Source organism: Phacochoerus africanus, chromosome 3 (genome assembly GCF_016906955.1).
Source record: "Phacochoerus africanus isolate WHEZ1 chromosome 3, ROS_Pafr_v1, whole genome shotgun sequence".
NCBI lineage: Eukaryota > Metazoa > Chordata > Mammalia > Artiodactyla > Suidae > Phacochoerus > Phacochoerus africanus.
This window is the reverse complement of record NC_062546.1, coordinates 125,028,486-125,054,042: the sequence shown is the minus strand read 5'-3', so window position 1 is coordinate 125,054,042 and position 25,557 is coordinate 125,028,486. Positions and strand designations below refer to the sequence as shown.

The 25,557-nt window shown below is 38.1% G+C and overlaps 1 protein-coding gene across 7 annotated transcripts in view; it reads right to left on the bottom strand.

Moving 5' to 3' along the window:
* WDR33 (WD repeat domain 33) overlaps nucleotides 1-25,557 on the bottom strand; it is a 120,077-nt gene that overhangs the window by 56,478 nt on the left and 38,042 nt on the right. For all 7 annotated transcript variants that reach the window (XM_047772610.1, XM_047772609.1, XM_047772611.1 and 4 more), the window contains exons 2-7: nucleotides 18,964-19,190; nucleotides 17,078-17,146; nucleotides 16,041-16,145; nucleotides 13,732-13,827; nucleotides 13,126-13,277; nucleotides 11,341-11,438 (exon numbers count right to left, since the gene is read on the bottom strand). In XM_047772610.1, coding sequence (XP_047628566.1) covers nucleotides 11,341-11,438; nucleotides 13,126-13,277; nucleotides 13,732-13,827; nucleotides 16,041-16,145; nucleotides 17,078-17,146; nucleotides 18,964-19,167 — 724 coding nt within the window. In that variant the 5' untranslated portion in view covers nucleotides 19,168-19,190. The remainder of the gene's footprint in view (nucleotides 1-11,340; nucleotides 11,439-13,125; nucleotides 13,278-13,731; nucleotides 13,828-16,040; nucleotides 16,146-17,077; nucleotides 17,147-18,963; nucleotides 19,191-25,557) is intronic.

Below are 25,557 nucleotides of genomic sequence, written 5' to 3'. Positions count from 1 at the left end.
TCTTAAGGCTCCAAATACTAACAATAGAATTAAATGACCTAATGTCTCACCAAAAATACTTTTAGAATAGAAGGTAGCAGTATCTCCTTGTGGGATATAGCCTATTCATTTAACTCTTTATAATGAATGTATCCACATGTTTGACTTTCAGGATTTTGGGTCTACTCTAACACATGAACCTACAGTTTAGAGACAACCTAACTAACTCAGGTTAATTATTGCCAAATAGAACCATCCATCTAAAAAGGGAATGACTTGCATAATCTCCTTCTAACAGTTGCAAAAGCTAAACAAGGCACAATTTCAGAAAAAGAAAAGAAAATCCATAATTAAATCCAAATATAATGTCCTATTTCCTCCCCATCCACTATATTCAAGAACTATATACAATACACCCAATCCTTTTATACAAAAGCTTTTAAATATCTGAAAGTGACAAAATTTTTCTTTAGTTTCTCTTAAACAAGCTGAATACTAAACTTCTCATTAGTCTTCCTCAAGTTTCTAGCCCCTTCCCACATTCTCATTTCCCCTCAATAACTAAGCTCCATCATTCTAAATATCCATTTTTACAAATGCAGCAAGAAATAACACATTAAAACTTCACTTATATAAAAACCCATGGCCATTTTTAATTTTTAGAAGAACTCTTATCATGAGTCTAATATAAACTCTAGAATTGAGATTGAAAACCTAAATACACAAGCTCCTGCTGCCATGCAGTGGGTTAAAGATGCAGCATTGTCTCTGTGACAGTGTGGGTTTCATCTGGCACTGAACCAGCTGTAGAGAAGGCCACAGCTGCAGCTCAATCCCAGGCCCAGAAACTTCCATACACCATACATGAGGCCGAAAAAGGAAAAAAGAAAACCTAAATACAGGACGTGATGTTTGTCTCTATTTAAAACTCTACATAATAAGTTTCTATTCATTAAGTTTACTATCACAATACATTCTTGAATCCTAACAAGATATTCTCTCTAGATGAGAATTTCTGCTTGCAGTTTTGAATCACCTGTAAATTCGCAACTGTAAAGCCATGATCCTCTACTATGACCCACAGATTAGTATAAGAAATTAACTACTGCTTCGCTACAATTTCCTCGATCTCTTCCAGTAATTCTTTAAAAATAGGGTTGTTTTAGAATACTTTATTCCACACTACTTGTTGTCAATAGAAGCAATAATGTCCCTTAATGAGGATTTTTCTTCTCAGAGACTATCTGCATGTGCACTGCTGACTTGTTTAAAAAGTTTTATGTGGAGTTTCCGTCTTGGCTCAGTGGAAACGAAATTGACTAATATCCATGAGGACACAGGTTCAATCCCTGGCGTCACTCAATGGCTTAAGGATCTGGCATTGCCATAAGCTGTGGTGCAGGTTGCAGACAGAGCTCAGGTTTGGCCACTGCTATGGCTATAGCATAGGCCAGTGGCTACAGCTCCAATTCGACCCCTAGCCTGGGAACCTCCATATGCTGTGGGTACACCCCTAAAAAGACAAAAATAAATAAAAATCAAGAAGGTTTCTGTGTAGGGGTTATTATCAATGAAGTTCATTTCAGAAGAGTAGAGGTTAGAACATTTTTTAGAAAAAGCAATTATTGGGAGTTCCCATTGCAGCTCAGTGGGTTACAAAACCGGACAAGTAACTATGTGGATGTGGGTTCGATCCCTGGCCTCGCTCAGTAGATTAAGATCCGCTGTTGCTGTGAGCTGTGGTGTAGGTCACAGACATGGCTCACATCTGGCATTGCTGTGACTATGGTGTAGACTGGCTGCTGCAGCTCAGATTTGACCCCTAGTCTGGAAACTTCCATACGCCACAGGTGCAGCCCTAAAAAGCAAAAAACAAAGAAAGAAAAAAAGAAAAGAAAAGCAATTATTAGCCTTTACAAGACTAAGAACAATTACTCTAACCTTTGATGATTCTGCATCACAAATTATTTTTGTTTAATTATAAAAACTTTCTGTAACCATCAAAATACTAAGCTGTCAGGTATGGAATTTCTTGGACTCACCGTTGTGCTCTTTGGTACTGCATTCATGTTGACTTCCCTTAGTATTTCCAAATTGTTTTAACATGGTAGAATACTTATGGTTTCCACCTTTGACAAAACAATCCTAGAAATTGAGTGAGGATTCCCACATGCTTTGACAGACAAAGGGAGATGGTGATGCAAGGTGAAGAGAATGCTCAAGGTTTGTTGTTGTTGTTGTTGTTGTGATCTTTTTAGGGCCCTACCTGCGGCATATGGAGGTTCCCAGGCTAGAGGTCAAATCAGAGTTGTAGCTGCTGGCCTATACCACAACAATACCAGATCTGAGCCATGTCTGCCACCTACACCACAGCTCACAGCAACGCCAGATCCTTAACCCACTGAACAAAGCCAGGGATCGAACCTACATCTTCATAGATACTAGTCAAGTTCATTATCTCTGAGCCACAAGGGGAACTCCAAAGTTTAATCTGTAAATAAATAATTTAAAAAGAGAAAAAAATGCACACATATCCTAAAAGCAGCAACAACTCAGCCACTTTAAAAGCTATATATACTAAATTGGATCTCTACATGCTTCCCATACCTTTGCTCGTTCAGAATTAGAGACAAAGGGGCATGCACAAGTCAGGGGAGGGCAGTAATAAGGCAGTTCACTGGGCTATGGAGCAACTCTACCTACCACTGGTCAAAGGCACCTAGAGGTTGCTGGGCCTTCCTTGGGGGTCCGAAGAAACCAATACAACATTTGAAAACATCAAGTTAAAGCACAAATAAGTTATTTGTCAAAATATTGTTTTTACAATATTTCACTGGGCTAACCCAAGTAATGGGATATTCTAAAATCATGCGAGGAGTTCCAGTCGTGGCTCAGTGGTTAACGAATCCAACTAGGAACCATGAGGTTTGGGGTTCGATCCTTGGCCCTGCTCAGTGGGTTAAGGATCCAGTGTTGCCGTGAGCTGTGATGTAGGCAGCAGGTGCAGCTTGGATCCCTCCTTGCTGTGGCCCTGGCGTAGGCTGGTGGCTGCAGCTCCTATTGGACCCCTAGCCTGGGAATATCCATGTGCCGCAGGAGCCCCCCTAGAAAAGGCAAAAAGACAAAAATAATAAATAAAATCATGCTAAAAATTAAAAAAATAAAACCACGCTAAGAAGGCAAAGTTCTCTTAAAGAGAACTATTTTAAATTAATTCAAGGGGTAGGATGCAAAAGAGACCTCAGCAGATAGATTTTTGAGACATCATTAGTGCATTCTGGACAAATCATGACTATTTTATGACACCATCTGTAAAAGAAGATAAACGAGGAGTTCTCATCGCAGCTCAGTGATTAACAAACCCCCTGGTATCCATGAAGACGTGGGTTCAATCCCTGGCCTTGCTCAGTGGTACAGGCTGCAGCCACAGTTCAGATCCCACATTGCTGTGGCTGTGGTGTAGGCCAGCAGCTACAGCGCCAACTCAACCCCTAGCCTGGGAATATCTATATGCCGCAGGTGCAGCCCTAAAAAGACAAAAAAAGGTAAATGATGGAGAAACTACCATTTCTTCCTTTTAAGAGAAATTCTTTTTCTGTTTGGCTGCACCCACAGCACACAGAAGTTCCTGAGCCAGGGACTGAACTCATGCCACAGCAGCAACCTGAGCTACTGCAGTGGTAACATGAAATTCTTAATTAACCTGCTAAGCTATACAGGAAATCCCTGAACAGAAAATCTTATATAACTAAAGAAATCACAGCACTATAGGTGCTTCTTAGAAACTCCTAAGATTTAAATTAAATTTTAAAATGGTTTTCAGATTTATCACAAAAAAGTGAGAAAAGGGAAAAAATGACCCCCAAAAAAACCAATATTTTGACAACTTACTGGTGGTGATACTGTATTTTATTCACTTATTTATTTTAAATGGCTGCAGCTGTGACATACCGAAGTTCCAGGGATTGAACCCGCACTTCCACAGCAACCCCAGCTGCTGCAGTCAGATTTTTAACCCACTGAGCCACAGGAGGAATTCAGATACCATATTTTAATCATATGCTTTTGCTAAAGGATCTACGCACTAAAAGCTAGGGAGTTCCCAATGTGGCTCGGTGGTAATGAACCCAAATAGTATCCTTGAGGAAGCACGTTCAATCCCTGTCCTGGCTCAGTGGGTTAAGGGTCTGGAATTGCCATGAGCTGTGGTGTAGGTCACAGACACAGCTAGGATCTGGCTTTGCTGTGGCTGTGGTGTAGGCTAGCAGATGCAATTCCAATTTGACCCCTAGCCTGGGACTTCCATATGCTACAGAGTATACCCATTAAAAAGCAAAAAAAAAAAAAAAAAAAAAAAAAGCTGAAAAGCTCAAAAAGATGAACTAATGCAGCAGCAAACAGAAATGTAAGCCCCACTCAAAATAAACTGAAGCCATTATAGAATAGCTACTAAGTGCAAAGATGAAAACTAACTACCTAGATGGTGAGTCATATTAATTTGTTGGTGTCAAAAAATTGAAATCTTTATACACAAAAGAATGTCTATAAATTACTCTTGACTCTTAAACACTGAATATGACAGCAACAGTATGCAGCTCTGTCTGGCATCCCAAGAAAGCTGAGAGCTATTTCCAAGTTTTTACCACATATGTGCAATATTTGAAGAAAGTGCAGAGTTAGAACAAAGCCCAGCATAAAAATCTAAGAATGATTCCTGTAAAAATGTGAATGGACCACATAAAATGAGTATTTCAGGACCCTACCACATTAATTTCTTCAAATAATGTGTTTTAGAAGTAAATATTGGGGTTCCCGTCGTGGCGCAGTGGTTAACGAATCCGACTAGGAACCATGAGGTTGCGGGTTCGGTCCCTGCCCTTGCTCAGTGGGTTAACGATCCGGCGTTGCCGTGAGCTGTGGTGTAGGTCGCAGACGCGGCTCGGATCCGGCGTTGCTGTGGCTCTGGCGTAGGCTGGCGGCTACAGCTCCAATTCGACCCCTAGCCTGGGAACCTCCATATGCCGCGGGAGCGGCCCAAGAAATAGCAAAAAAAAAAAAAATAGAAGTAAATATTAAGTCTTCCTCCCTCTCATGATACACCCAGATAATTATTTACACAGGAGAACCTACCATGATCCAGTCTACTCAGGAGAACAGAGGGAAAAGAGGTTTCAATAAACACTTCCTCAAAATAAAGAACTGTGCATAGAGTAAACAGGTGTCCATATATAAAATGGGTCCACGTGATCATTTGGATGATTATATTCGGTATGTCTGAAGTTCTCTCAATAATAAAACATGCTATGTTAGTGGAAGGAGTTAATCTGCTACATGCTATTTATTTTAAAGGAAGCTGGGTGTTTTGTTTTGAGGAGAATAGAAATAATATTGTGGAATGTTTTGTAAATCACTGTACAAGTAAATTAGGTCCATTAAATCATAAACTTCATGGTTTGCCAATTTTACTGTAAATAAGTAAAATTACTTCCAATAAAAAGCATCAGACTTTTGGAATACTCAAGACTTGTAAACATGTCTTCACACAGTTCAAAAACACACTGAACCGAAAGATCTTTCCAAAGAAGTTTATCTCATGTATTAAGAACCACAGCCAAAGGCAGTCAGACAGGAATACACAAGTACTTATTCAAAGTACTAATAACATTCTCTTTCTTAAGCTGTGTGTACTCGGGGGTTCATTTCCTCTCCATGAATGCCATTATTTGAAAACTAAAAAGAGATCTTACCTCCTAAGTCTCAGTATAACTCCTTATGACCATGTTTTATTTATATAACTTAGTATATAACTGATATTTCATTCCCAGTTTGAACTGTTCAGTGTGGTTTAATTTTTTTGTTGTTTAATACATCATATATTGAAACCTACAGCCTGTATGGAAAGTTTTAAAGAAGAATGGTAAAATTAACTTGAGTACCTAAATTTCTCTACTCACACCTCTCTCCTTCTTCCTCCCCTCTCCCCCCCAAAAAAAACCTCTAATATTCTGTCATCACAGCTCAGGAATAATATCATTATCACATCCATGCTGATGGTATTTTAAAAATATAAAACACGTAGTCTAACATAGTGGTTAAGAATATGAACTCTGGAGTGAGATAACATGGGTTCAAATCTGAGCCCCACCTCTTACAAGTTATATGATCTTGGAGAGGTTTACTTAACTTTCTCATACCTTGGTTACTAATTTGTAAAATGTGGAATAAACAGTATTTATCTCACAGTGTGTTACCAGTAAGATTAAATGAAGTACTTAAAGCATGTCTGAAACACAGTAATTGTAATGAGTCAGCTATTGCTTTGTTGTTTTTTTGTTTTTCCTTTTTCAGCCACATGTGCAACATACAGAAGATCCTTGGCCAGGGACTGAATTCGAGCCAGAGCTGCAACCTATGCCACAGCTGCAGCAATGCCAGATCCTTAACCCACTGTGCCACAGCAGGAACTCCAGCTATTGCTGTTGTCAAAATCAATAAGGTAAAACAAAATTAAAGCATGCTAAAGCTGGTAAACTGGATTCTTTTTTTTTGTTTGTTATTTGTTTTTTCAGGGCCACACCTGCAATATATGGAGGTTCCCAGGCTAGGGGTCTAACCTGAGCTGTAGCTGCCAGCCTACAGCACAGCCACAGCAACGCCATATCCTTAATCCACTGAACGAGGCCAGGGATCGAACCCATAATCTCATGGTTCCTGGTTGGATTTGTTTCCGCTGCGCCACAACAGGAACTCCAATACTGGATTCGTTTAAAAAGTATGTATTATGCTTCTCATTAAAATTTACTTCAATATTCTTACACTCCATATTTGCATTAGTCTTAAGTGATCTTCTAACTTCACACTGACAAAACTACACTTCTAGGAGTTCCCTTCGTGGAACAACAGAATTGAATCCGACTAGGAACCATGAAGTTACGGATTCGACCCTTGGCCTTGCTCAGTGGGCTAAGGACCTAGCACGGCCATGAGTTGTGGTATAGGTCGCAGACGCAGCTCAGATCTGGCGTTGCTATGGCTGCAGCTCCAATTTGACCCCTAGCCTGGGACCTCCATATGCCGCAAGTGTGGCCCTAAAAAGCCAAAAAAAGAAAAAGAAAAAAAACAAAACTACACTTCTAATACTATCATGACTCTATTACCCAAAATCTTAAGTTTGTGAAAGTATCTTAACTTCCCTACTAAATTTTAAGAAGCACGAGGGAAAGAAGTCATCATACTTTATTGAAAAAAAAAAAACTTCTACCCATGATAGCATGCATAGAATATACGTTCTTTGATTAAATAAATGAATTTAATGGCTCCATTTCACTTGAAGACCAGTGCATAAACACCTAGAGGCTCATTCAGTCTCATGTATTCCTGGTGCTTAAATGTTATTTTTAATCCCAGTCCATCAACTGAGTGCTGTAATTCATACTATAAAAGATGGATATATATAAATTATGCAGATTTGCATAAGCTTTGGTAAAGGGTGGACATATATATGTGGCACTTCTAAATGCTGCATTATATTCAATTTCACAAGTGTCTGCTTTTCCCATCTATGGACCGAATATAACAACCTCAAAATAGCATATGTGACAACAGATCAACGCTCATTTCAACATTAAAAATACTGATTACTTTCTCTTGTATAAATTCTCTTTCCAAAAAGCTTAAGAACAATCTCAGGACATTAAATAGCACTATAAAGTCTCCACTCAATAGTACCATATTATGGCCTTTGCCACAACAGAGATCCTATAAGCTCACAGCTGAAACACTATATTAAGTCATGAGAGCTGTCTTCAAATACTTAAAGGGCTGCCATATAGAAGAGAGTACCAACTTGATTTTTTCTGTTCCAGAATGTAGAACAAGTTATAAGTATTTCTGATATAATAAAATTTTCTGAGAATTAGAGCTACCTAAAATTGAAAGAGAGATTCATGTGAGGTAGTGAATACTGTATTACTAAAAATGTTTGTGAGTAGAAGACTGGTTTTGGGGAATAAAGAGTTGGATTCCAGGACTGCAAATATCCCCTTCAATCAAAATATTCTTGGATTTTCTTTTTTTTCTTCTTCTTTTTAGGGCCTCATCTGCAGAATATGGAAGTTTCCAGGCCTGGGGTCAAATTGGAGCTGCAGCTGCCGGCCTACACCACACCTAGAGCAATGCCACATCCAAGCTGCATCTGCAACCTATGCTGCAGCTTGCAGCAATGCCGGATCCTTTTTTTTTTTTTTTTTGGTCTTTTTGGGGCCACACTTGTGACAATATGGAGGTTCCCAGGCTAGGTGTTGATGGGAGCTGCAGCCACTGGCCTATGCCACAACCACAGCCAACGAAGGATCCCAGCCGCATTCATGACCTACACCACAGCTCACAGCAATGGCAGATCTTTAACTCGCTGAGGCCAGGGACTGAACCCACATCCTCATGGATACTATGTCAAGTTTTTCATCCTGTTATTTCAGCCACAACAGGAATTCCTCTTGCATTTTCTTAGATTAACCTCAAGTGTGATAGTCTGATGCACAATACTAACGTGCAGCAGGAGTACTACCTGCCTGATGTCACAGAACCTGTGGGGCTACATGAACAGTACCCCTTCATACAGAGCAACTGATTCTTTAGAAGTTGGATGGTCCTATTCCTATTTGTTTAACTTTGTAATCCAATTTTCTTTCTACGAACACAACTAAATTAAGTTCATTTCAAATTTTATCTGAGGAATTTCACATCATCCCTCAAGACAAATGGAGTTCCATCATCCCATAATCCCCAACCCACCAAGTGAAGGATAGGAAAATGATAACAACACTGGTTCCATTGTTTTATAATCATCTCTAAAATTCAGAAAATATAGAAAAATGACAGAAAATGGAAAAATCATAACCTAGTAACTCATCTACTACACCAGACCTTCTATCAGAACTACTACTTGAGTGGTATAATTAACTTGCCTTACTACACTCATAATTATCATATTCTTATACTCATTGAGATACTAAGAAAAAATCATGACTATAAAACAAGTAGAATACTTTTTAATGTAAATAAAAGACATAAATAAGCTAGAATATAGATCCTAAAAGTACAAGGAGGTTCATTATACTCTTGTGCATGTTGGAGATTTTTCATAGTAAAAAAAAAGAACACTCATATGAAAAATAAAATTCAACTCTCAATACAGGCACAAAATTGGTGTATCTTTTAAGCTACATGAACAACAGGTAATGAATTGGAATTCACTTAATTTTATCCAAATTTACCTGGACTCAAATCTGAAAACATTTAACTCCTAATTAATATTTCATGTAAATTCTAATTTCAGAAGAAAAGTTCTTAAGTACTACTTAAAAACAACAATTAATTGGAACTAAGGGCTGAAAATGCTATCATATAGCAGATTTTCTTTTTTATTTAATCCAAGATGCACAGTGATTTTATACAGACTTCACAGTTGTTATTATTACAGTCCTAGGCCATTGTAAAATTAATTGTTGTTTTTTGGGGGTTTTTTTGCTTTTTATGGCCATACCCACAGCATATTGAGGTTCCTAGGCTAGGGATCGAATCAGAGCTGTAGCTGCTGGCCTCTGCCACAGCCACAGCAACTCAGGATCCAAGCCACATCACGTCTACGACCTAAACCACAGCTCACAGCAATGCCAGATTCTTAACCCAATGAGTGAAGCCAGGGATGGAACCCGCAACCTCATGGTTACAAGTCGGATTTGTTTCCGCTGTGCCACAGTGGGAACTCCTAAAATTAATTTCTTTGATACTTTAGAATTTCTTTCAATACATAAAATTATTTGGTTTCCTCTATATTTCTTAGGATTTTCAAAGCCTAGAACAAGTTCTTTATCTTATCTCTGTTTAACAGCTAAGACTTCTACTATTAGTGAGAAAAGATACAACATTAGTGTAGCATTTGGCTAGGTGTCAACTGACACTTGTCCTAGCTAGTCCTGGCTCTGATTACTTTACCTTGAACGTGTCACTAGGCCCTCTGGGTCATGGTGTTCATTTGTTTAAAGATAAAAAAAATCAGACTAGATGATTTCAAAGACTCCATCTAGTTCTGAAGTTGTACAATATTATAACCTCACTGTGAGTACATCCCTTCCATGACAGGCACTATGTCCTTATGCTCACTATCACAATGCATTCCTGTGGATGAAACCCACACGAAATGTGCAAAGTCAGGAATGTTTAAAAAACTGTGACTTAAAAACTGGCTTGAAATATGGGTTAAGTATCAAGAACACTTAGTGTCTTCATCTAGAAAGCATTGATAACATATTCTGTAAATAAAGCTCTGAAAAGGTGTAAGAAACTTAGAAGTCAACCAAGATAACTACCTCCAACTCTTGAATAAAAAGGGAAATCTCTGAATAGTAATTGCTGGATATCCAATGTCTGTGGCACTCATTCTCCCACCTTGCAGTTATGTGTCAGAGGAAGATGTTACTTTTAAGGCATACTGGAATCAAGAGTACTGAAAAGAACGTACTCTTGGTTATATCAGTACACATTCAAATTAAGCACTTGAGAAAACTAGCTTCCTAGATAATAATAAACTAATGAGATTTAGTTAAAAGTGTATAAATGTTTTTGTTTCAATGTTTGTACTGAATATATAAAACAGTTAATTATCTCTAACACCACTGAATTCACATAAATGGTGTTCACACACTGTCAGCATTTCAAAAGCTCTACCTTTATGAAGTCTAAAACCAAATTAATCCAAGTGAAAATATGGATTTCTTTTCTAGGATAGAGTAATTCATAGATGTTAGTTTATGATCATGAAATCAATAAAAGTATATAAAGAATCCCTCCAAATCTTAGTTACAAGTGAGCCATGTTGTACAAATATGGTATACTGGAAAACCACCTCCTTTCAGCAATACCAATACTGAGAAGTGTAGCTATTGAGACCTCAGTTGATGCATACTGCAAAAGTACTGCTAGGAGAATGTGAGCTATGTAGATAAAATTAGTGTCAATACGTTGGAGAAAGGTATCCTGGGTACAAGATGGGAAAAGGAATATAGTCCTAACAGATGCATAAAGATAAGTAAGTAACTGGGAGGAGAGAAGAGAAGAAGGGGAACACCTGTATTTAATTTATAGCTCAAAGAATTCAAAGATAATATTAGTAGTAAAAATATACAAAAATGAATGTAAACCAGAGAAAGAGTTGAGGTTTCTTTAAAGAGCCTGACTGAAGCGGTGTGTATGTAAAACAACTGAATGAAGATGTAAGCTGGTATTGTGGTATTGTGATGACTTAAACCACAAATGCCTTCCCTATTTAAATATTCCAATCAGTACTGTTAGTACACGTACCTCGGAGAATTCTTTCCTCATGGCAACGAAGAAAGTCCCAGATTCTAACAGTGCCGTCATCAGAGCATGTAGCAAATTTATTATCCGTGGGTGAGAAACTGTTACATGAAGACACACAGCAGGGGAAAGAAGTCAGCATTTAACAGATTATCCGTGCTTCTCAGACAGGGAAAAATAAAAACACTGCGCTGCGTTATAAACAGGAGAGGGAGGTATCCAACAGTGAAGAAGCCCTTAAAGAGAATGTTGTCAACTAAAAAACGCATCTCATCAAAAGAAGAATTCAGAGTAGTTGCTTCTTAGTTTTCAAACACCAATATTCAGAGAACTTATGAGTGTATTATTAGTCCTAGTACTACCCATGCTCCCCACAGCATATTTCCTATGGTACCAACAGAAAACATGGAGCTGATTTAAGTGTAGAAATTAAATGAATTCTATCTTTACAATATTCCTGTAAAGTCTTTAAATCACACAGGAATACTGCTCAAAAAATTAGCATCACTGTCTGCTTCGGACTTCATAAAATGATAGGCTGAAAAGTTTCAGGCAGGTTGTTTTAAAGACTGGTTACTAAACATCTTTAAGTATGATGTTTCTCATTTATGTAAAAGGTCTGTGGAAAATGTTCACACCTTCTACCTGGCAATCTATCCCATGAATGTTGCACTTTTTGAGGCAAACTAACAAGAGGACATTTAGACTGTTTAAAGCCAAAGAGTCTGCTGCAAAGGAGGAAGCCATTTTCCTCTCCCTGTAGAAGTTCATCAAGTTTCTCATCTAACTCTAAGAACTCTTCTGAACTTCTGAATTCTATGACTAAGAAAGAACTGACTGTGAAAACTCAATGTATGGTTGGGACTATAAGGCAAAGTCCTTGCAGAAGCATGTTTTTATCAAACAATTTTTGTTAAGAGTCTGAAAGGAGAAAACAAGTGACTGCAGTGGATGATGTTTCTATAGATGTCAACCTCCTCCCACACATGGTGGCTCGACCATAAAGAATGCTGCTTAGCTTTATTCTGAGGCTGCAGCAATTCTTTAGGCTTGCTTTTAAAATTTTTTTTCCAGTTCTACTGTACATATCTCACTGATATGTAAGAATATACAACTCACTGAAAATATTTTAAACTTCCACTTATACATTTGCATTACTGATGTTTTCAACAATGAATCAGAAGGAAAGTCCTACAGTCTTCTTGACAATGGTCTGCTTACAGTTTCAAAGCTTGAAAGAACCCACTCGTTAATCCATTAATGTTTGCCACATCCAGAGTTACTTGTGAAGAGTTTTTAGTCCTACTATACTTTCCTTTTGAAGTCGTGGCATAACCAAGCCAACCAGGTCTTCACTTAAGACTTTTTTCTTGTATTTTGTGTCAACTCTGAAGGTGTTTTCTGTAGGCTTTAGATTTTATTCAGTTGTATAATTAAAGACTGAATTCTTTATTTGGAATGAAATATTCTTGTCTTACAAAGTAGGTAATAAAAAGGAATAACGTATACACATTATTAACCATAAATGAAAAGAGAAAACCAGTGCAAAATGCGGCAGACAATACATCTCTAACATATTGCAAAGGCTGATATTGGGACAACGCTACTTCAGAAAAGTGCCAGCAAAATGGTGAATGTGTGAAAACAAAGAAAAATACTGTGTTTATAGGGTGCAGAAAGTTTCCCAGAATCTGACAGAGCCCATGCATCTCTGCACCCAGAATACACTTAGAGAATAATTTAACCATGACAATAGGGACTACAGAAAATGGTATATTGTGTATAAACCTGGCCTCTCTAATCGCCTCCTTATGTGCCTGGAACATCTTGACGTTGTTCATGTTCGACTGCCAATATTTCACATATCCTCCGTGGTCTGCTGTCAACATCCACATATCATTATGTGACCAAGTCATGGCCCTCACTGGGCTATCGTGAGCCTGTGAAAACATAAAACATTGTACACATTATACAAAAGAATATGTGATGGAGAGCTTTACAGGAGCATGTATTAACTCCTAACAATTATCTGTCCAATTTAATTTTTTTTTTTCTCTTTTGTCTTAGGGCCACACCCAAGGCAAATGGAGGTTCCCAGGCTAGGGGTCTAATCGGAGCTACAGCCACTGGCCTATACCAGAGCCACAGCAATGCCAGATCCAAGCCACGTCTGCAACCTACACCACACCTCAAGGCAATGCCAGATCCTTAACCCACTAAGCTAGGCCAGGGATCAAATCCGCAACCTCACGGTTCCTAGTCGGATTTGTTTCCACTATGCCACAAGGGGAATTTCTGATTTGCCCAATTTTAAAGTTTAAAATGTCAATAAAGTATATCTCAAATTCTTTCCAGAACCACAGGATGCTATAACCATCTGATGATTACTGTTACCTGTAATATTGTTTCAAAATTGAAAGTGAGCCCATTCCACAAGGTGAACTCTCCACTAGAAGCTCCAGTGACCAAACGTCTTCCTTCTGGAGTCCACTGGGGAAGAAAAAAAGACAAATTATACAAAGTCACAAATCCTCAACCTGAATTAATTTTTAAAACACTCAGAAAGTCTTTATTTATAAAATATCCAGTAACTAACATTAAGTGGATAATACTTTCACTTACATATATAGCTCAGATTTATAAGTACTTTGTCAGAAAAGAACTTTATTAATATAGTGTAAGTTAATGAGCTAGCACTCTAGCTCATTAACTAAGTGAAAAAAAACAAGTACATTACAAATATCTGTTAAGTTACACACTTCTAGGTGCTCTAAAGAGTATTTCAAAACAAAATATGCAAAGACCTAATTTTCCTAGGACACATGGCAGACTAACATAAATAAGATGGTCAGCCTCCAGAAAGAGTGAATGAATGAATAATTTGGTTTATCAAATTGGTGAACCGATTCAGGCAGAAAAGTTACCAGTGTTGTATGAAAAAACAGTATAACAATAATACCAATTTAAGGACATCAAGGTTATCACACTTTCTCTGGAACTAAATGCTACAAAAGGTAAGTGTGTGCGTGTGTGTGTTTTAAGTTCTTCTTCATTCACAGTATCACACAGTGATAGGTGTTAGGCTGATCTAGTCTCAAAAGAATGTAATACAATAGAGGCATGACTAACACTAAACTGGTATTTCAATTTCACAATTTGTATACTGAAATGAATCTGTGATACATGCTAACCAACTCAAAACACAACATATTTTTCACTTTTAAGTTTCTATAATAAATTATATATTCATTTTCTTTAGATGTATATACATGAAATATCAACACAACAATCTTATTTTCCAAAGTAAAAACTGTGACATAAGAGTCAAAAAATGCAAGTGTACTAAATGCAACAGCAGGATGAGATAGATAAAATGAGTTTATTTGGTAAACTACAGAGATATATACAAAAATCCAGCCTTTTACTGCTTACCTGGAAGATAATTATTTTGATTATTATTTTATATTATCTGCTATGGACCCCAACTCAGTAACTACTACAGGCAATTAAATGTAGACACAGGACCTACAGTCTTCATGTCTTTAATACCTTATAATTTGGACCTACCTCAACTATATGGGAATTTCTTAAGACATTATAGCTTGATCCTCAAATGAGAAATTCACCCATCTAACAAGATCCAGGACACAGAATGCTCAGATTTTCTTTCTTTCACATTTTCTGCATTATACTAACAAGATATTAAAATAAGCTGCACACCATAACTTCTACCAAATTCCCTGGCAAAAAAAATTAAACTACATACTAGTTGGCTCTACTAACATATAAAGCCAATCAAATAATGTTTCTAAACAGATGGTTTCTATGGCTCTAGGCCTCTGAAGCAAACAGGAGGCCTAGGACAGACTGACTGTCATACTTTTATGGAGCTCAAGCCAGCATCTCTTCCAGCCCTCTCAGTTCACCTGGTTGTCTATTACACTGCCTTAATAAGAAGACCTGCTTATTTTGCTCATTTACCACAACGTTTGTTATGACTATCCCATTATTTTTTCAATTCTGATTTGCTTAACTTTGACTATTAACTAGCCTACATTTCTGGACTTGATATATTGCTAACTAAAAAGTGCAGTCTTACTAGCAAACCACGAAGAAAATGATTACATTATTATTTGTGGGAATATTAATTGGATGTCTGGGAGACAGAGATGGGGAGATTTTTTTTTTAAACTGCAAACCCTCTCGAATTTTAATAGTTTAAACCATGTCAATGTACTATTTATTTTTAAATTATATTTTTAAAATTTTAGTGAAAATGTGTTGAGGGCCTATGGTACCTTCACGGAGCTGATGCTTACAGTCTACTATTGGTCTTCAGCTCTTCCTAGGTGTGTTCCTTTCTAGTAACCCTAACAGTTTTATTAACCTTGTTCTCTAAACAGTAACAAAACATTCCTATTCAAGAACAAGTCAGAGGGAGGAAAAAAAAAAAGCAGGGGGGGCAAGTCAGAGACCTGCCAAGCCAGCTTAGAGAATTCCAGGAAACTGAAAGGTGAAGAAAAGCAACCCAAAAACACTATCTCACTAAATAAATGACTAGGTATTCCAAAATAAAATTATAAGCAATATACTGATTTTTATCCCAGATATACATTTACAACTGTTTTTCTTTGTCCTTTTAAATATATTTGTAGGCTAACTCAGAATTAATTTTTCCAAAAAATATTCAAAAGAATACTTACCCTAACAACAAATACTGGACACTTTACTTTATTGGTTGATGTTCGAACAAACTTTGTTGTCACCGCATTCATAGGATTATTCAACATCCCTATAGGTGGGACAAGCTACAAAAAAGAAAACTGAGTTTAAAGAGCTCCAGGTCACACATAGGACATAACTAGGGACAGGGCAAGGGAATTATTTCAACGTTTAAAGGCAAATTCATGGAGTTCCCATTGTGGCTCAGCGGTAACGAACCTGACTGGTATCCATGAGGACACAGGTTCAATCCCTGGCCTCGCTCAGTGGGTTAAGGATTCAGCGTTGCCACGAGCTGTGGTGTAGGTCATAGATGTGGCTTGGATCTGGCACTGCTCTGGCTGTGGCATAGGCCTACAACTGTAGCTCCAGTTCAACGCCCAGCCTGGGAACCTCCATATGTCACCGGTGTGGCCCTTATAAGACAAAAGACAAAAAAATATTAACTTTCTTATTACGAAGACTTTGAGGCAGTACAATCTTTTGTCAGACAATGCTTTAAGCCCTAAATCAAAAGGCCACCCTCAGAATTCCCACTGTGGTTCAGGGGTTAAGAATCTGACTAGCATCCATGAGAATGCAGGTTCAATTCCATGGCCTCACTCTGGCATTGCCATAAGCTGTGGCACAGGTCACAGTTGTGGCTTGGATCACAAGCTGTGGCACAAGTTGCAGATGTGGCTCAGATCCCACACTGCTGTGGCTGTGGTGTAGGCTGGCAGCTGCAGCTGTGATTCAAGCCGCAGCCTGGGAACTTCCACATGCCACAAGTGCGGCCCTAAAAAGACAAAAAAAGTTCACCCATCCCCAGATTAAAAGGAAAATTTAAATTGAGATTAAAAAGATAACAATAACCTATGGTTTACAAAGATATGTTATATTATCCCTTTAGGAATGTTTTCAATTATAAAAATGTAAAAAGAAAAGTCCACGTTTGAATTTGAGATCCTGTATTTTTCGGTTGAAATGTCTAAGCAGAGATTTTTATGAAGCTAGTATAACAACATCTTATACTTACATCATTATAATAACCTGCATCAGGCTGAATTGCCCTCATATCTCTCTGGTCTCTTTGCCATATTCTATTCTGTTAAAAGAAAAATTAATTAATCAATATATACTCTAGTTACACTTAATTTGAAACTTAAGTAAATATTTATAAAATGCAAATTGTCATTAAAAGGGAGAAAAGAAGATTGGAAGTTCCCATTGTAGCACAGCTGAAGCAAATGTGCTAGTATCCATGAGGATGCAAGTTTGATCCCTGGCCTCCTTCAGTGGGTCAGGGATCCGACACTACTATAAGCTGTGGTGTAGGTCACAGACACAGCTAGGATCCCACATTGCTGTGGCTGTGGCGTAGGCCAGCAGCTGTAGATTCAGTGTGACCCCTAGCCTGGAAACCCATGTGCTTTGAGTGCAGCCCTAAAGAGCAAAACAAACAAAAAAACTTCCATATGCCAGAGATCCGGCCTTAAAAAGCAAAAAAGGGGGAGGGGGGAGAAAGGAGGATTAAAACTTTTTCATTATGTTCTAAAAGACAGATAATAGTATCTTAAGAGATTTTTCCCCTCTTATCCTACTGACATTGCTTAGAATTTCCCTCTTTTACTTTTATCATGCCTCTTCACCTCTTTTATTATGCTGAACTCAACCAATCATCCAAGATGCTACTGACCCCAACACATTCTACTGGCTGTACCTTAATAAAAGGCAAAAGGATAAGGAATAGACAGACATCTTCAACTCCTTAAAAATCCTCAGCACAAACAATTCCTCTTACAGTGCCCTTGGTTTTCTTAATTCCTTCCAAAGTCTCCTGATCTAGTTTACCAACAGAAACACCTGAAAAAGCCTAAATCTGTCTTTACTTCTGACTATTTTTCTATATGCCTACAACATATTCATTATTCCCAACAGGCATATAGGTCTTTCACAACTTGTCTCAGGTAATGAAAAGCAGCCAAATTTTCTTCAAAGGAGATGGAACAGACTGAAACCTGATTAAAGTAAAAGTAGTAAGAAAAGCAAATCACAGAGTCTAATCACTAGGTTAAGACAGATAAGTAAAGAAATCAAAGGGGAGATGTGTCAAGCCGACATAGGTTTAGGTAGTCCCCTACCCTGCCTTTATTTGCCATCTCAGAATTGGTTTCACCCTACAAGACTGTAGGGGGTGCTCAACACTCAAGTAAATAGATCCCTTTTCCCTGAGCAGCAGGGAGAGTTGTATTGCTAGTGCCAATGTCTTGGACCTATAAAGTCACCATTCTGAATGTATGTTCTCATACAAATATATCTCTGTTGGTAGTCTCTTAACATTTTATATCCACTGTGGGTTTAACAAGTGTTTTAAGGTTGGCTTAAGATCAGATGGATAAAAGTACCCTCTTGTGAAAATTGTTGTGGTCCTTTATAACAAAGCCTATTTCTAAATTGGAACCTAATTTTAATCATTTTTTAGGGAGTTCCAGACTTGGAGTAGCAGAAACAAATTCGAATAGGAACCATGAGGTTGTGGGTTTGATCCCTGAACCCGCTCAGTGGGTTTAGGATCCAGCACTGCCGTGGAGCTGTGGTGTAGGTCGCAGACACGGCTCGGATCCTGTGTTGCTGTGGCTCTGGAGTAGGGCAGCAGCAACAGCTCTGATTAGACCCCCTAGCCTGAGAAGCTCCATGTGCCGCAGGTGCAGCCCTAAAAAGGCAAAAAAAAAAAAAAAAAAAAATTTAGATTATTCACGTACACAGAGTCTTTAAAAAGTACTCATTTTTATTTGAGATGAAATTCTACTTCATGCTACTAATTCAAAAACCACAGAAATGATCATTACCTTGCACTTTAAACACTTTCTTCTTTTTAAGACACCAAAGTTTAGTCATCTGAGGCACATTAATTAGACTTACCTCTAAATACTTAATTACAGATGGATTATAGTCTATGGTTTTTCGGTTTACTGCTTTTCTCATTCGTTTTCCATCAAAGGTAAGCTGTTGCATTGCTTGTTGCTGTGCAAAATCAGGTCGCTTATAAAACAGCTGTCGAGGTGCCTGGTGTTGGAACCTTGGCATATGGAAAAAACGAGGAGGAGAACCAATTTCTGTAGCCATGGTGATGTTTTCGTTCTAGGACACTAGAGTAAGGAAAAAGTACTTTCACTACAAATACATCAGCACTGAAAACTTTTTTTTTTTTGTCTTTTTGCTATTTCTTGGGCCGCTCCCACGGCATATGGAGGTTCCCAGGCTAGGAGTCCAATCGGAGCCGTAGCCACCGGCCTACACCAAAGCCACAGCAACTCGGGATCCGAGCCGCGTCTGCAACCTACACCACAGCTCATGGCAATGCCGGATCCTTAACCCACTGAGCAAGGCCAGGGACCGAACCCGCAACCTCATGGTTCCTAGTCGGATTCATTAACCACTGCGCCACGACGGGAGCTCCCTGAAAACATTTTTAAGTGAATATTTTTTTTTTTACACTTTTCTTCCTTTTTCTAATATGCATCAGTTCTAGCTTTTCCTCAATCTTTTTCCAAAATGAATTATTAGACTTAATGCAGGGATGAGCTACACATGTGAAAAGGGTCAGTTCACAGAATAAGTGCTAAAAAGTATGCTATAAAATTCAGCCTAACAGAAAGAAAAATCAGTTTATAAAAGCTTGGGTTGAGTATGTTGCACCCATGTGGGGTGGGTAAATTGCAGAGGGTGGGGAGGAAGGTAAAAATCACTGAGAACTGTTCACATTTTTAAAAATGACGTTCTCATTACATGTTTGATAGTATATCAAGTAAGTATATCGTAAGACCCCCCATTTTATCTAAGCGTCATTAAAATTTTTTAAACCTGATTTTTGTTCTTTTAAATTTCCTAGGACTAGTGTAAAAAGTGGAATAAACTATCCTATTTCCTATGAATGTAAAAGTATGTATATCTAATTTCAAAGTAATCTAATTTCAAAAGCTACTTGTCTAGCTCAAAGTAACTACCACAGAAACTTCTCAGTATGTGTAATATATTTATATAGGCAAAATTTAGCTAACAGCTGAAGAAAGAAGTGTTAAGAGTTCCCATCGGGGCTCAGTGGTTAGTGAACCTGAGTAGCATCCATGAGGAGGCAGGTTCAATTCCTGACAGTAGGCTAAGGATACAGTGTTGCCATGAGCTGTGACATAGGTCACAGAGGCAGCTCAGATCCAGTGTTGCTATGGCTCTGGCATACGCTGGTGGCTACAGCTCCGAATGGACCGCTAGCCTGGGAACCTTTATATGCTGCGGGTGTGGCCCTAAAAAGACAAAAAGACCAAAAAATAAGTTAAGAGCTTAGTTTTTCAACTTTATTGCTCTCCAATTAAACCTACCTTTCAGTAATATAAATATGCATGATTTAAAAACATATCTTAAGCATATTTTAAAAAGCACACCATGAAAAACACATAAGTGGTGTTAAAAGCACTTCTGCAATTTTTTTTTAAAAAAGAGAACAATTAGACTCTCCATTATTTTTCCATATTCTTAGATTTGCCTTTCCTCATTCAAGACCCTAAAGGACCTGGAAATAAATTTATGATTGCCTTCAGATGAAAACGTTCTTAGTACTACTTAATTCATCCTTGTCACTTTAGTTGTCTCCTGAAATCATTCAATAATAATAGAAAGAGGATGGAGGAGGGTTGGAGGCCGGGAAGAAATCCTGACTCTCACAACACCAAAAATAAAGTAATAAAATTATGTATTTAATACATATTATTACCACTACTCCGGAGAAATCCCAAAAGGTCCCTGACAAATGTTAATTTGTACAGAGATAAGACACACTCTGTCTCTCTTTGGGCTGTGAGTAAATTAAATTAGAATGTAGTACACGAATTCCCATAGTGGCTGAGTGGTTAAGGAACCCAACCAGCATCCCTGAGGATGCAGGTTCGATCCCTGGCCTTACTCAATGGGTTAAGGATCCAGCATTGACGTGAGTGTGAGCTGTGGTATAGATCGCAGACCCATCTCAGATCCCACACTGCTGTGGCTGTGGTGTAGGCCAGCAGCTACAGCTCTGATTTGACCCCTAGCCTGGGAACCACCACACGCTGCAGGTGCGGCCCTAAAAATACAAATAAATAAATAAATAAGGCTGGTGAAGAATTGCTTTATTCAGTTATCCCATGAATACAACTAAGTTTCAGCATCCAGATTTCAACTAACAGTTTTAATACAGATGCCCAGGCCAGTTATTTTAAAAGAATGCAGCTTAGAAAAGTATGTTTTAAAATTACTATTTTTTTCACTTTATAATCATCAAACGTCTAATTTTATTAGAATTATCCAATATTTTAGTTTCTAAAATTACTGATGTCAAATGAGAACAAAGACTTTTACATATATCAAAAGAGGCTTAAAAATTATTGAACCAAAAAGGGGGAATGAATTCCTGAAACATGCTATAACATAGATGAATCTCAAAAACATTACATAAGTGAAAGAAGCCAGACATTTTAGGTCACATATTGTATAATTTCATGTATATGAAAAATCCAGAACAGGCTAATACATAGTATATCACACTCTCTTCCTCTCCTGCTCTTTCTCTCTCCCTCTCCACCTCACCACCTACCTGGGCCTGACCTTTTTCCATACCTATCTTCCCTCCCTTTAAATGAACAGCTATTTACCTCAAAAAAAAAAAAAAAGGCTTATTAGTGGTTGGCAGGGGAAGGGTAGAATGGGAATGACTGCTTAAGGGCAATGGGGTTTCCCTTGGAGATGATGAAAATGTTTGGAAGCAGGTAGAGGTGTCAGATGCACAGCACTGTGAATGTATTAAGTGGTGCTGAACTGGACGCTTGACACAGCTCGGATCCTGCGCTGATGTCGCTGTGGTATAGGCCAGCAACTGCAGCTCCAATTTAACCCCTAGTCTGAAAACTTCCATATGCTGCAAGTGCAGGCCTAAATAAAAAGAAAGAATGGGGTGTTTAATACACTGGAAGAAAATTTTAGATGGAGACTAGACAAAACATTAACACAAAGTTAATGGTATTGAAGCTGGGTGATGGGTACCTGAATGTCAAAGCACTAACCAAGAGGCAAACTAAGGATCTACTGTACAAATATGAGGAAAATGACTGAAGTCAAATGCAAAACAATCAGTATGTTGTTACTAACATTCTTGAATAATTCACATGTTAAAGCTAGAGAAAAATATTACTCCTTCATTTAAGACCTTACAGAAGATGAGAGAAAATATCTTTCCATTTACAGATTTGTTGACTAAAACTTGTTCTGAAAGAAGGCCTTTAGGAGTTCCCATCATGGCTCATCGGGAATGAATCTGACTAGTATTCACAAGGACACAGATTTGATCCCTGGACTGACTCAGTGGATTAAGGATCCAGCGCTGCCATGAGCTGTGGTGTAGGTCGCAGATGGGGCTCGGATCTGGCATTGCTGTGGCTGTGGTGTAGGCCAGTGGCTACAGATCCAATTCAACCCCTAGACTGGGAACCTCTATATGCTGCGGATGGGCCCTAAAAAGAAAAGGAAAGAAAAAAAAAGGCCTTTAACTTTTCCTTGAATTGGTCAAGTATCACTTGTGTTCCAGAAATAAAGAAAGGTCTGGTTGGCATAAAGAAAAAGAGAAGAATGGAGTTCCCATTGTAGTGCAGCAGAAAAACAAATTTGACTAGAAACCATGAGGTTGTAGGTTCAATCCCTGGCCTCGCTCAGTGGGTTAAGGATCTGGCATTGCCGTGAGCTGTGGTGTGAGTTGCAGATGCGGCTCGGATCCTGCGTTGCTGTGGCTGTGGTATAGGCCAGCAGTTATAGCTCTGATTTGACCCCTAGCCTGGGAACCTCCATATGCCACGGGTACGGCCCTAACAACAAAAAGAAAAAAAAAAGGAAAAGAGAGGAAAAAAAAATATGACTACATTCTAAATCAAAATCCAGTCCTGAAATAAAACATAAACAAACCTGACAAGACAGTAACCAGTCTTCATACAGGCCTTACATTTCAGCTTCAGCTTCCCTTACTGCAAACCACTGTAACTCGACCAAAGTCAAACAGAGCTTCTTTAGAGGTTGTTATGAGCTAAACTGTACCCCCCAGCCCCAAATTCATATGTGGAAATCCTGACCTGCAGTACCTCAGAACATGATGCAGTACCTCAGAATGTGATGAGATTTAAAGAGAAAGCCCTAATCCTTATGCCTGGTATCCTAATAAGAAGAGGCAATTAGGACAAAGGCTTGCGCAGCAGGAAGGCCATGCATGTGAAAATATGGGAAGATGATGGCCACCAACAAGCCAAGGACAGGGGCCTCAGAAGAAACCAACCCTGCTCATACCTTAACCTCAGACTTCTAACTTCCACAACTGTGAGAAAATTACTTTTTGTTCTTTAAACCACCCAACCTACGGTACTATGTCATGGCAACCCTAGCAGAAAAACACAGAGGCAGAGCATAATACCTGGACAGACCTCCCGACTCTCCTTCAACATGGGTTGCCAAAAGATTTCAGCAATAATGATATAATGGCTTTCTCTGAATGAGACAACAGAAAACTTGACATATGAGATTGAAAAATGAGTGGTCCAGATAGAAAGAACCATCATTCAAGTCATTAAAATTATCCTTTTCATGCTTTACTCCAGACTGTACTTCAAGGAACTAAATATACAACCAAATACATAAAAAAAAAAAGCTTTATCTTTCATAAAAATAACTACCGTAATTTCTACTCACTGCATGCAGTATCCATACTTGAGCTACATTAACAGAAGACCACAATTTAAACTAGAAGTCAGAGTTGTACCCAAAGCATAATTCATGTCACATCTGGTATGGAGGGTAAGGAAGGGAGACAGAAGGGATGGGGCGGGGGGAACGGGGGCTATAAGCAAAAGAAATCAAGGTAGAACAAGAACAAGTAATTTGCACATGATTATTAAATATACACTAATAATAGTACCAAACTGCTAAGAAAAACATCCACCTGAAACATTGAATTCATCGTGTCGTTTTCGTACATGCAAACCTTCAATGTTTTAAGGAATCTGCACAATTTTTTATCAAGTGCCTACTTTTTTATTATACCTTGCATTGTGCATAACATATAGTTCTGACTCACTGAATATCACTTCTAAGTTCACAGAACAGATTTCAGACTTTGAAGTGTCTGGTCCCTGTCTCTATTTCTGGCAAATACAAAGACTCCAGAATTTACATAAGTCTGCAGCATATTCTTAGCCTTCAAGCTTTCAAGTATTCTACAAAATTAGGCAAGGCATGCAACTTCTCTGCATCTGTTTTCTCAACTTGGGCAATGAGTTTAATGTAGATAACTTCAAAGATCCTTTTTCCTCAAAGATATTACTCTGCATGAAATACTGTTCTTTTAGTCTGTTGAACAAACTGAAACACTCAAACTTAGTTCTCCAATGCCTGTATACCCAAGTCCATACAAGCATTATAATTCTGCTTCTTGTCCCAACTATTATTAAAAAACCTCTTTTATAATCTTACTCATGTGACACCACCAAGACTATAACTAAAGATAGGAAAAAAAACACAAATGTTTTTCTTATGGAAAAGTCATTACAAGTTTCACACTGTAGAACTGTACTAAAAAATAACTCATTTTATTGAACCTAAACCTAACTGAAGTAATAACATCTGTATACCAGTGGTAACGAAATCTTAAAAATTAGAGCAACAATAGCAGAATGAATAGAAAGGGATTCATGAAAGTGTTAACACTTTAATTGGAAACTATATAGAAAAAAGTTATTAAGATAATAAAAAGATAATAACGATGAGCAGGCACCATCAAATTCAACTAGTTACTATACTTGGGAACTGTTGAATTTGTTGAAAAATCCCTGTGACATGGGAAACATAACAAGAAATGTAATTCATTACAAGAAGTAATCAAAAAAGAAAAAAAAAAAGTAATCAGTGAGCACTAAACTACCTGTGACAGGCTAAAGACAGTCAGAGACATCCACATAGTCTGCTCTCAAGACGCAGTTTATCAAAACAGAAGAGCTCAAAAAGAAAGCAATGTGAGAATACTACTACTGCTTGTTTGCCAGGAGCCAGTATGGGTAACGGGATATAACATATAATGCCAGGTACACAATTCAGCCCTGAGAAGTTTAAATTCAGGGTGGGGTGTGGGGGAAGTCAGAGGAAAAGACATTGAGGGAAGAAACAAAAATAAGTAACATTCATTCAGTACATCATGACCTGTATAATCTTTTCCCCAACCAAACATAATCCAAAATAATCTTTCCCAAACAAAAATTTCTGACTCCATTAGAAAATTTTTACCATCACAGTCAATCTCCAGCTAAAACACAGGGGGTAAAGGTGCACAGTTGACCCTTGAACAACTAGGGGTTAATCTGTGTATGATTATAATTTGGGTCAGCCCTCCGAATCCATGGTTCCTCAAAACTTCAGATTCAACTAACAATGATGCACTGTAGTACCTACTAT